The sequence below is a fragment of the Sorex araneus genome, chromosome 11 (genome assembly GCF_027595985.1).
Source record: "Sorex araneus isolate mSorAra2 chromosome 11, mSorAra2.pri, whole genome shotgun sequence".
Classification (NCBI taxonomy): Eukaryota; Metazoa; Chordata; class Mammalia; order Eulipotyphla; family Soricidae; genus Sorex; species Sorex araneus.
This window is the reverse complement of record NC_073312.1, coordinates 50,682,254-50,694,663: the sequence shown is the minus strand read 5'-3', so window position 1 is coordinate 50,694,663 and position 12,410 is coordinate 50,682,254. Positions and strand designations below refer to the sequence as shown.

Genomic DNA, 12,410 nt, shown 5'->3' with positions numbered 1-12,410 from the left:
CACTCCCACCACTGAAAGATGATTTTGTTGAAGTTGTTTCATCAAAGAAATCTTTATGTACAAATCTCTAATAACATCCTCCCCTTCCCCCACCACCCACCTCTTCCAGACAAATATATGTCATACTTTGATTCTTTTATACAAGCCATGTAAGAACAGTGTTGTCTCCCAGGACAGAACATAGACAGGAGAGCCTTTTTATTAAAGGAGCATACAGAGAACAAAGAATACTATTTCAGGTAACTGTCCCTCTTTTTAAAGAGACTGGGTTAGAAATGCCATTCTATTTGGACTAAGGTGGAAAAGCCAATCGCATTAGTGTTTCCTTTAAGATTATGCTATGGTGAACTTCGCTCCAGAAAGGAGTTCTAAACACAAAGCTTTTCAAAAACCTCCATGGTAAATATCACCATCCCCATTAAATTGTGGCACTCAATTTGAGCAGTCCATGAACACGACGTCCACGATAGAAATAAAAATCCAGTCATAGAGCTTTTTTCAACTTGTCCATTGAGGCCACAAGAATTATGATGCTTTCCTTAGCATTGATTCAATCTGGGAAAATTTTAATCTTCGTGCAATATCCAGGGAACTCTCACCACGCTGAGGAGAAAAGAGAATCAGGGTTATTGATATCCAATAGAGGCTAATGGCAATGCAAAAGATTTAAAAAATCTCCTTAGACTAATTGCAAAATTAATACTGTAATACTTGGGTTTGAAATGTCATTTAATTCTGTGCTGGCATCAACCTTAATTCAATCCTCTGAACCACACGGTCCCCTGCACAAGAGTTCATTAACCCCTCAAACAGATGAATAACAAACATTTTTATTTATTTGCTTTTTTTGGGTCACACCCGGCAATGCACAGGGGTTACTCCTGGCTCTGCACTCAGGAATCACCCCTGGTGGTACTCAGGGGACCATATGGGATGCTGGGATTTGAACCCAGGTTGCCCGTTTGCAAGGCAAATGCCCTACCTGCTGTGCTATCAATCCAGCCCCAATAACAAACATTTTTAAATGTATCATTTAGTTCTAGCAGTAAATGAAGCTTAATTTATCATTAACATGATTAATTTTGCTGTGAACAATATGAATGGCAGTCCATTTAACTCAACACAATGTCAAAGTTAGAAGATTATGACTCTGGAAAGACCACAGACCACCCATCTTACCTTATTCTTTATCATGGGATCTGCATGGGCGTCTAAAAGAATAGGGATAAGATTCTGGTTTTTCATTTCACAGGCATAATGTAAGGCAGTGCATCCATACTGAAACACAAAGTACAGTGTTGTAACAACTCAGTTTATCATTCACACACTGTAACATGTGGATTCCTTAGCATATTTTTTCATGTTTTGTAGTTACAGCTATGAAAAAAATTCTGCAAACGGTATGTGTGCAGGTGTACTTCTTTTTTTAAAAAAAAAGTCTTTCCTGTGTCAGAGGGAGCACAACAAGCGATACACGATACACTTATCTTGCACACAACCCACCCTGGTTCAATCTCCATCACAAACTGTCTCCTGAGGATGACCAGGAGTGATTCTCGAGCACAGAGCCTGAAGTAAGCCCTGAGAATCTCTGATTGTGACCCGAGAACCAAAGGAACAAACAAAAAGATTTTATACCTCAGTGTGTATTATTATTAATTTCTGTAAGCACATTCAATATTCCTCTTCAATTTCTATTTAAACTAAAACTATGCAACTTATTTAAAAAAGCTCATGTTGTCCTTATATTTGTGACCTTATTTCAGAGCTGTCTATTTCATTGATCTGTGTGCCTATTTTTTATTTGTTTGGGTTGGGTGTTAAGGACAACACTTGGTTGTCCTTAAGGCTTATTCCTGGCTCTGTGCTCACTTGGGGATTGAACCCTTATCACACACCTGCAAGGCAAGCTTGCCTACTCCCTGCTATTGCTCTAGCCCATGTGCATATTTTTACGCTAATACCGCACTGTTTTAACTATTGTTGCTATGAAATATAGTTTGAGTTTAAGGGGTATGATACCTAAGTTTTAAAGTTGCCTATTTTTTTCAATAGAGAATTTTTTCAATACATACAAGCAAACAAAACTTCCTACAATGTTTGACCAATTATGATCATTTAAGAGAGGAAAATGAGTATGAAGTTACAAAAATATAAGTATAAACATAACCCTTAATTAGAAAGCTGTTAGCCAGTAATGTTCCCATTGTCACACCTATGACTGTTATTTGGATTTTCTATTGCCCTTTTCTTCCTTAGTAACAGAAGGGTCGTTGACAAGGAGGTATCTCTGCATACTTACCACCTTCCAGGCACTCTATTAAGAGTGCTTTGCATAAAATATTCTATAAAAACTACAAATGAGCAAACAGAGTTAGATAAGTTTATGACTTGTAGAAGCTCACATAGGTACAAGTGGCAAGCCTTGGTTTACATGTAGACATGAAATTTCCATTGTCTTAACTGCTGAACTTCTGTTTTCCTAGTTCTTTATAATCAATAAAAATGTAATTTCCATGAGTTTACAGGCAAACTATAAATAGTCTCAAATTCTCTTCGATGCCACTGAAAAAATTAAATTAAATTAAGGTTATGGTGTTTAAGACTGGAGCAATAGCACAACAGGTAGGGCATTTGCCTTGCATGCAGCTGACCCAGGTTTGATTCCTCCGTCCCTCTCAGAGAACCCGGCAAGTTACCAAGAGTATCCTGCCCGCACAGCAGAAGCTACCCTTGGCGTATTCAACATGCCAAAAATGGTAACAAGTCTCACAATGGAGACGTTACTGGTGCCAGCTCGAGCAAATACATGAACAATAGGACGACAGTGCAGTGCAGTGCAATGGTGTTTAGGAAAACAACTTCAGAGATAAAACGACCAATCTATAAAAAATCCTTTTTATGTAGTCATTTTTAAATGGCCAACAATACAAACTTACATAGTCTGCCGCATTAACTTCAACACCAGCGTCAAGGAGCATCCGTATGAGAGTCTCATTTTGCTTTGTTTTTGATACCTGCCACAGACAGCAATTGCAAAACAGGCTTATTTACAGATGTTTTTGCTATATGATGGCTTGTAATCTGTAGACTTCAACTTGATCCCAACCCTTGAACCCACATCACTGTATCACTGTATCACTGTCATCCCGTTGTTCGTCGATTTACTTGAGTGAGCAGCAGTAATGTCTCTATTACACTCAGCCCTGAGATTTTAGCAGCCTCTCCTTATTTGTCTTTCCCAACAATTGGAGGCTCCTTCAGGGTCAGGAGAATGAAACCTATCATTACTGTTTTGGGCATATCAAATATGCCACGGGTAGCTTGCCAGGCTCTGCCATGCGGGTAGGATACTCTTGGTAGCTTGCCAGGCTCTCCGAGAGCTATGTATATATTTGTTAATGTATTTGGGAGATGAATATGCCACGGGGAACTTGCCAGGATCTCCCGAGCGGGCATAGACACTCTGTAACTTGTCAGGTTCTCCAAGAGGGAGAACTAGGCTATTGGCTTCAGGGAGTTTGGTTTTGGAGTCTCTGGATATTGGCCACTGATGGGATTACACAGCGCTGGGGGCAGTTTCTGGGTGTGACTGCCTAGCTACTGGAAAATGGGGGATCTGGGCTGAAGAGGCCCAGTCCTGATCAAAGCAGCCTTGGAGATCTCGGGCCCAGGTCCCGCACACCTGGGTTCCTCTGCTAGTTCCTTCATGCAATCATGCAGTTCCTCTCTTCATGAACCTACATACCTTTCTTAAAATTCCCCTCCCCTCACCCTACTCCAATATCAAAAAGTTCTCAGAGCAGAGTCTAGAAATAAAAATGCCAGTCCCCAGAAACTTGTTAGGAATGCAAATTCTAGAATCTAACTAGCTCCCAAATTGTGCTGAGGATGGGGTCTTATAATTTGTCTTTTCCTTACTCAAACTTCCTGTTTTCTGAGAGGAGAAACAATCCCTCTCTTCAGACTGTTCCTATAAAATCTGGTATGCTTACATGTCCACCCCAGACCCCAGGAATCTTGTTTCACACTGCCTTCTCACCTGCTCACCTCCACAGACCTTTGTTCATCTTTCATTCCAACCAGGCTCCCTCATGCTGGAGATGATTGCTCAGAATTTTCTTTCTTCCTGGAAGCCTCTGTCCACCCTTTGCCTGGTAAATTCACCTTTCCTGTGACAGCCCACAAACCCTCTTTCTCCATGAGGCATTCTTCACTGACCTGGCTAGCTGATATTTCTCCCTTCAGGGCTTTCATAAGAGCTACCAACTCTACATCACCTGTCTAATCATCATGTTACACGTGTTTTTGTCAGTTGGTTGATGATTCTTTATACATCACCTCTAGCAATCATGAGGACCAAAGCTACGTTTGTCTGAGAATCAGTGGGAATCTGTCACCACCCTCAGCACAGTGTCTGGCAAGTAATAGATCCAAATAAATATGTGGATTGAATGACTAAACAAATGAATGAAATGAATTAGTCTTCTTGGAAAGCACTGTTTTCTGTTCAGCCACCAGAGATTTGGACAATTTGCTTTTTTAGTGTATTCCCAACTTCTCATTGTTTAGGGAACACAGCTCTTCCTGTTCTTGGGGGTCACCGAACTTCAGTCTCTTTATCGTTAAGGGTACTTCATGACATTGGCATTTCTCTTTATACCTTCCTTTTAAAGGTCTTTTCAGCCTCTCTCTTCCCACTCTTTACGAAAGGAACACAGTGCCTTCTGTCTTTTCTATAATGTCCTTTCATGTAACTTATCCTTTATGGACACAAATGCTGGCCAATGATAAGGACAGATATGGGTTCCATTAATAAAATATAGTCATGCCATCACTTGAGTATATTTAGACCTTTAACTTTAGATATTGGACATTCTTAGAAAGCATGGTTTTGTGTCTAAAATTTCTGAATAAGCCTTGTTAATCACCACTGTGGTTGTGTCCTCACTATCTCTTAAAAAGTTTTATAAATTAATGACAGTTCCTCTGTCCAGTTCCAAACTACAAATACTCAAGTACCAGGTGAACAATTAATTTTTCAAGGACTTTTCAAATATCTAAAGCAGATAATACTTTATCAATGAGTTATAGTTATTGCTCTCCCAAATACAATCATTAGAATCTGTGTGTGGGGGTTCTATTTAATTACATTCTTTAAATCCCATAACATTTCAATGTCCAAGGAGATAGTAACGTGTTTGACAGATTTTGTTCCAGAGGTTTTGAAAACAGTAATAACTAACTCCCATAGCCTATTAGCATATCTTCATGAGAAGGAAGAGTAGTCATTTAACTGGAGTAAATTATGCATTTGTTGAATCATCTCTCACAGGTTGACTTTGTCATAAGGGAACCAGATGGTCATTGAGTCAGTAACTACCTGTCGCTCAATTAAAAAGCTAAGACGCTAAGTGTGATCTTCTATTCCTAATGTGGTTGCATTCTTACACCAACATCTTTCTATATAAACACGAGTTTTGTACCAAAGAGTCATTTGAACACAAAATTCTCTACAAAGATCTATGGTTCTTAGGTTTTGGGTGCAAATCTTTCACTTGAGGGTTGGAGAGATAGCTTCAAGGGCCAAGTCATGCTCTGCATAAGGGAAACAAGGATTCCATGCCTTACAACATAATGGTTGTTTTCTTAAGCACCAACAATGAGCCAGCTCCCAGCACAAAGCAAGGAGTAGACCCCCCCAGCACCACTAGGTATGACCACAAAACAGCAGCAAAATGTCTCTAATCTGTTTATTAACTCATAAACAAGGTAGATTCTTAAAAATAAAAAATTTGGAAAGATATGCACAAAAATATAACTAACAAAAATGGAAGAGAGAAAGAAACACAAAGTGTTTTGAATATTAAGGCCTTTTGTTCTTCCTTCCAGTAATTTTTAATCAAGCTTAAAAATTTGTTTTTAAAATTTTAAATAAACACTGCAAAGATTATTTCACCATGACTATCTAATCTTACCACAACTAACTTATTTTGTTTCCTCCTCACTTTACTTGAATCTTGGTATTGTATGTATATTATAAATGCCATTTGTAAAACACAGGTTTATATTTTACAAAGCTTTGTCATTATTTATACTTGTAGTTATTTTGTCATTATTTATATGTAACTCACTGGTCTAGCAAAACTTGATAAGCTTTTCTATTGATTTTCTAATCATTGCCTTACCCTTCATGCAGGGGTACTGTACTTACCATGAGGAAATACCCAATAAGCAGGACAGGCATTAAAAGTATAATAAGTAGATAATCAAAGAAGGTAAATTTTTTCTTCACTGCATAATGCAGGCAGGTTCTTTCTTTCTGAAAATTAAGAAAAGAACTCTATTAATAACATAGTTTGTTCCAAATTTGTATTTTCAGACTACCATATCAAAAAGTTGAGTTTTCACCTTAGATTTTAGTGTATTATAATACTTTTCCATGTGGAATATGTCAGATAAATTAGGTTCCCCCACCAATTGATCAGAATATTTAATATAGTTCTGTACAAAGAAAATACTTAGATGAGTTTAAGGAAAGAGAAGCTGGAGAGAGAGTTCAGGGGTTAAGTTACTTGCTTGTCTTGCATGTGGCCAAGACTGATTCCATCTGCTGTGCTACATGGACCCCTGAGCACCACCAGAAATTATGCATAGAACCAAGAGTAACTCTCCAGCACTACTGAGTGTGGCCCAAACACCCCAGACCTCCTAGAAAGGCTGGGGAAGGACAAAAATCATCAAAAGATGGATCCTCATGACCATTTAGTGTTTGAAAATAATACGCTGAGATAGGAACATAGCACTATGAATATGAAAAGCTCCAGTTATCCCTTAATCATCTCTGATGTAACATTATTTTTATTCTGTGGTAGGTTCATAGAAAAATCTTAACCAGCTGGCATTTTGTTCAAGTTCCTACACACATGGCCAGTGCTAGATGAATGGAAATAAGTCCAATGAATTCTTCAAATATGTGAATATTTATCAGGCATATAACTTAACTCTGAGACATGATGAGGATGTTGAGCTTCAGAGCCTCATTATAAAACAAAGGTTGATAGAAACATTCACAAGGAAGCATAATGCAAAACAGTTCATGGGATTGGGATACCAACCTAATCCATGAGAGGAAGATCCAGAGAGAACAGGGAAAACAATTTCTTTATTGTGAGGAGGCACTATTAAGTCAGAATACTTTTTGATTTTTAACTACTGAAGTATGTGTCTTCTTTACTTAAAAAAATGAAACCTACATCCATTTATGATGAAAACTCTCACCAAAATGGGTTTTGGAGGAACTTTCCTCAAGATAGTCAAAGCCATCTATCACAAACCCATGGCAAGCATTATCCTCAATGGAGAAAAACTAAGGGCCTTTCTTCTAAGATCAGGGCAAGACAAGGATACCTACTCTCACCACTTCTGTTCAACATAGTACTGGAAGTACTTGCGACAGCAATTAGGCAGGAAAAAGACATTAAGGGCATCCAGATAGGAAAGGAAGAAATCAAGTTCTCACTATTCGCAGATGACATGATTCTATACCTAGAGAATCAAAAAAAAACCCCATTTAAAAACTCCTAGAAACAATAGACTTGTACAGTAAAGTTGCAGGCTATAAAATCAATACTCAAAAATCCATGGCCTTCCTATAGGCAAACAGTGAGATAGAGGCAAATGACATTAAAAAAATAATGCCATTCACAATTGTGCCCCAGAAAATCAAGTACCTCAGAATCAGCCTAACTAAAGAGGTTAAGGATTTCTACAAAGAAAACTACAAAACCCTACTCCATGAAGAAAAAGAAGACATGAGGAAATGGAAAAATATTCCCTGCTCATGGGTAGGAAGACTTAACATTGTCAAAATGGCAATACTCTCTAAAGCACTATACAGATTCAATGCGATCCCCATAAGGATACCCATGAAATTCTTAAAAGAAATAGACCAAGCAACCCTGAAATTCATATGGAACAACAAATGCCCACGAATAGCTAAAGCAATTCTTGGGAAAAAGACGATGGGAGGCATCACCCTCCCCAACCTTAAATTCTATTACAAAGCGGTAACAATTAAAACAGCATGGTACTGGAACAAAAGCAGAGCCACAGACCAATGGAACAGGGTGGAATATCCCTACATACCACCCCAATTGTATGAACACCTAGTCTTTGATAAGGGAGCAAGAAATGTGAAGTGCAGCAAGGAAGTCTCTTTAACAAGTGGTGCTGGCATAACTGGTCAACCACATGCAAAAGAATGGGCTTAGACCTTGACCTGACACCATGTACAAAAGTCAGATCAAATGGATTAAAGACCTCAACATCAGACCACAATCCATAAGGTACATTGAAGACAAGGTCAAAGATGACACGGAACTAAGCAATCAAGTAGAAACAAATAAACAAATGGAACTATATTAAACTAAAAAGCTTCTGCACCACAAAAGACACAGTGAACAGAATACAAAGGCAATCTACAGAATGGGAAAGGATACTCACCTAATACCCATCTGATAAGGGGTTGATATCAAGGGTATATAAGGCACTGGTTGAACTCTACAAGAAGAAAACATCCAGCCCTATCAGAAAATGGGGCGAAAAAATGAACAGAAACTTTCACAAGGAAGAAATACAAATGGCCAAAAGGCACATGAAAAAAATGCTCATCATAACTAATCATCAGGGAGATGCAGATCAAAACAACTATGAGATACTACCTAACACCACAGAGACTGGCACACATCCAAAAGAACAGAAGCAACTGCTATTGGCGTGGATGTGGGAAGAAAGGGACCCTCCTACACTGCTGGTGGAAATGCCGACTGGTTCAACCCTTCTGGAAAACAATATGGTCGCTCCTCAAAAAATTAGAAATCGAGCTCCCATTTGATCCAGCAATACCACTTTTGGGAATATATCCCGGAGAGGCAAAAAGATATAGTCGATAAGACACCTGCACATGTATGTTAATTGCAGCACTGTTTACGATAGCCAAAATCTGGAAAAAACCCGAATGCCCAAGAACAGATGACTGGCTAAAGAAACTTTGATACATCTACACAATGGAATACTATGCAGCTGTCAGAAAAGACGAAGTCATGAACTTTGCATACAAGTGGATCAACATGGAAAGTATCATGCTAAGTGAAATGAGTCAGAGAGAGACAGACATAGAAGAATTGCACTCATCTGTGGAATATAAAACAACAGAATGGAGGACTAACACCCAAGAATAACAGAAATAAGTACCAGATTTGCTCCATGGCTTGAAGACTAGCCTCACATGGTGGGGGAAAGGGTAGCTCAGATAGAGAAGGGAATACCAAGCAAAAATGTGGTGGGAGGACCCGCTTGGGATGGGAGAGGCATGCTCAGAGCAGACTATAGACCGAACACATTGGCCACCCAAGACCTTCATTGCTAAGCACAATGCCCAAAGGGAGAGAGAGAACAGAAAGAAATGCCCTGCCAAAGAGGCGGGGGGGGGGGAGAGGAATGGGGTGGGAGTGGGTGGGAGGGATGATGGGGTCATCAGCAGAGGACAGGCACTGGTGGAGGGATAGATACTCAAGCTGTATATGACTAAAACACAAGCACGAGAATATGTAAACCTGTATCTGTACCCCACAGTGATTCATTAATTTAAAAATTAATTAAAAAAATAAAAATTAAAAAGTGAAAAAAAGAAAACTAGATGAGTATATATGATAGAATTTAATATCCATTGTTAAAAAACCCAGACTTCATTTGTGATGTTTAGGCTATGTTGTTTTATAGTCTATTTTATTTCAGTACTATTGCAGTATAATTGACATGTGGTCCTTTAAATTCATGTTTGTAGTATTTTAAAATGTATGATATTATTTATCTGAAAGATCATCTTGTTTTTCTCAGTTAATGCTTAGAATTTGTGTATTTTCCATGTTATTTAATATTTTTGGGCTGGAGCAATAGTGCAGTGGGTAGGGCATTCGCCTTGCATGCAGCCAACTCGGGTTCGATTCCTCTGCCCCTCTTGGAGAGCCCCGAAAGCTACTGAGAGTATCTCGCCCCCACAGCAGAGCCTGGCAAGCTACCTGTGGCGTGTTTGGTATGCCAAAAACAGTAACGACAAGTCTCATGATGGAGACATTACTTCTGCTCGCTTGAGCAATTCTATGAGCAACAGGATGACAGTGACAGTGACAGTGATTTAATATTTTAAAACATTTGGGGCTGGAGTGATAGTACAGTGGGTAGGGCATTTGCCTTGCATGTGGCCAACCCGGTTCGATTCCCAGCATCCCATATGGTCCCCTGAGCATCACCAGGAGTAATTCCTGAGTGCAAAAACAGAAGTAACCCCTGTGCATTGCCAGGTGTGACCCAAAAAGCAAAAATTTATATATGTATACATATATATAGAAAAGCATCTAACTATAATTGCTTTATGGCTTTCTATTAAATGAACCAACTTTATTAAGTTAAGCTCTGTTCATTAAATGTTCAGGTCTGTTGACTTTTCATTTTATAAATCACACTTCTCAAGTATCTTCTTCCATAAATCTTTGTCAACATTTCTAAATTTTCTTCTGCATCATAAGTTTCTAAAGTTTTGAACCTGAAGTTAGGGGTATTGATGCTTTACATGCTGTTCTGTCAAATGTGTCCCTATAAGATGATTCAGCTGTGTCCAATAAAAAACTTGTAGAAACTAACTCCTTCATTTTTTTCTCCCCATTAATGATATTAATGATATTTCTGCTAATAATATCATTCAAACAATCTCCAGACTAAAAAGACCAACTGAAATTACTGCATTTCTGTGAACTTCATGATGTCTTTCTTTCACTTTCTAGACTTAGAAATGAGAACTGCTACTAAGGCTTCTCCAAGGCAGAAGGAACATTTTATAAAAATGAAGAATTTAAGTGAAAACTGTACATCTGATTAGCTGTACATCTGGTGGAGAAAGATGATTTTAGAGAGAGAGTATGGGGAATATTATCTACCATGAAGGCAGGGAGAGAGTGAGAAAGGGGAGGTATACCTGGGATATTGGTGATGGGGAATGTGCACCGGTGGAGGGATGGGTGTTTGATCATTATGTGACTGTAACCCAAACATGAAAGCCTGTAACTATCTCAAGGTGATTCGATAAAATTTTTTAAAAAAGGAAAAAAAGATGATTTAAACTTTCCTTTTCTTTCCTTACATTTGATTATCCTTTTCTAATACCTGTTGATTTGACAGTTCAAAAATTAAATGTATTTTTGGTTGCCAAGATGTGACCCCGGGGGCCACACGCGCGTGCGGCTCCTCCGCAGCTGCACGAGCGTGAATCCAGACCCAGCTGAACCAACTTCAACACGGGCAGCTCCTTGCAGATTGTCTCCAGCCAGAGAACTAAGCCGCGACCCCATGCCCGCCCGGGAGGGGAAAGGTATTTCTCTCTCTCGCCTGTCCCTTCCCAGGGATGAAGGGCGTGGGGACCGCCATATTATGACGACCACAGATGGGGTTTACAAGCTTGCAATGATCCGGAAGAAATCTCCCTGGACTTAGTTGTTAAAGTACAGAAATACAAAACCTCATTTCTCTTCACAACAGGTCTGACTCTAGTGGGGTGCTCCTAATAATAATGGTGAGGTTTGTGTTGAAATATTGAATGTAACCAAAGTAAATAGAAAGTAAAGTGAAATTTATCAGTTACAAGGTGGGGGGGGCACGGAGGTGGGCGGGATGGGAGGTGTACTGTGGGTTTTTTTTTTGTCTTCGGTGGTGGGCTATGGGCACTGGTGAAGGGATGGTTGTTTCAGCATTGTATGACTAAGACTTAAGCCTGAAAGCATTGTTATTTTCCACATGGTGATTCAATAAAATAAAATTTTAAAAAAAGAAATTAAATGTATTTTTGTTTTAATTTAATTTGCTTTTTATAGCATCAGAGTTCTCTTTTAGTCACTTGAATTATCAGGATAGCATTTGGTTTGGCTGGTTTTTAAGGTCTTTGGCACTTCTGAAGATAACCATAGACCTAGATTAAAGAAATGAGAAAGCGTGACTTAAATGATTAATGTACAAAGACTAGTATGGGAGAAAAATGAAGGAGCAAATATTTTAATAACATTAAACACTTTTTATCAAAAACGCAAACCAAACACTTATTCAAAGAACATCTCTCTAAATCCTCAATAAAAAGTATTCACTAAAGGGGCTGGAGCAATAGCACAGCGGGGAGGGTATTTGCCTTGCATGCGGCCAACCCAAGTTCAATTCCCAGCGTCCCATATGGCCCCCCAAGCACTGCCAAGAGTAATTCCTGAGTGCATGAGCCAGGAGTAACCCCTGTGCATCACCGGGTGTGACCCAAAAAAGCAAAAAAATAACAATAACAATAACAAAGTATTCACTAAAGTCCTTTC

At 39.0% G+C, this 12,410-nt stretch overlaps 1 protein-coding gene across 1 annotated transcript in view; it reads right to left on the bottom strand.

Moving 5' to 3' along the window:
* Positions 1–488: 488 nt before the first annotated feature.
* Positions 489–12,410, bottom strand: part of ANKRD22 (ankyrin repeat domain 22) — a 30,663-nt gene continuing 18,741 nt past the window's right edge. Inside the window, exons 3-6 of the mRNA XM_055118677.1 lie at positions 6,215–6,322; positions 2,940–3,017; positions 1,180–1,278; positions 489–603 (exon numbers count right to left, since the gene is read on the bottom strand). Coding sequence (XP_054974652.1) covers positions 526–603; positions 1,180–1,278; positions 2,940–3,017; positions 6,215–6,322 — 363 coding nt within the window. The 3' untranslated portion in view covers positions 489–525. The remainder of the gene's footprint in view (positions 604–1,179; positions 1,279–2,939; positions 3,018–6,214; positions 6,323–12,410) is intronic.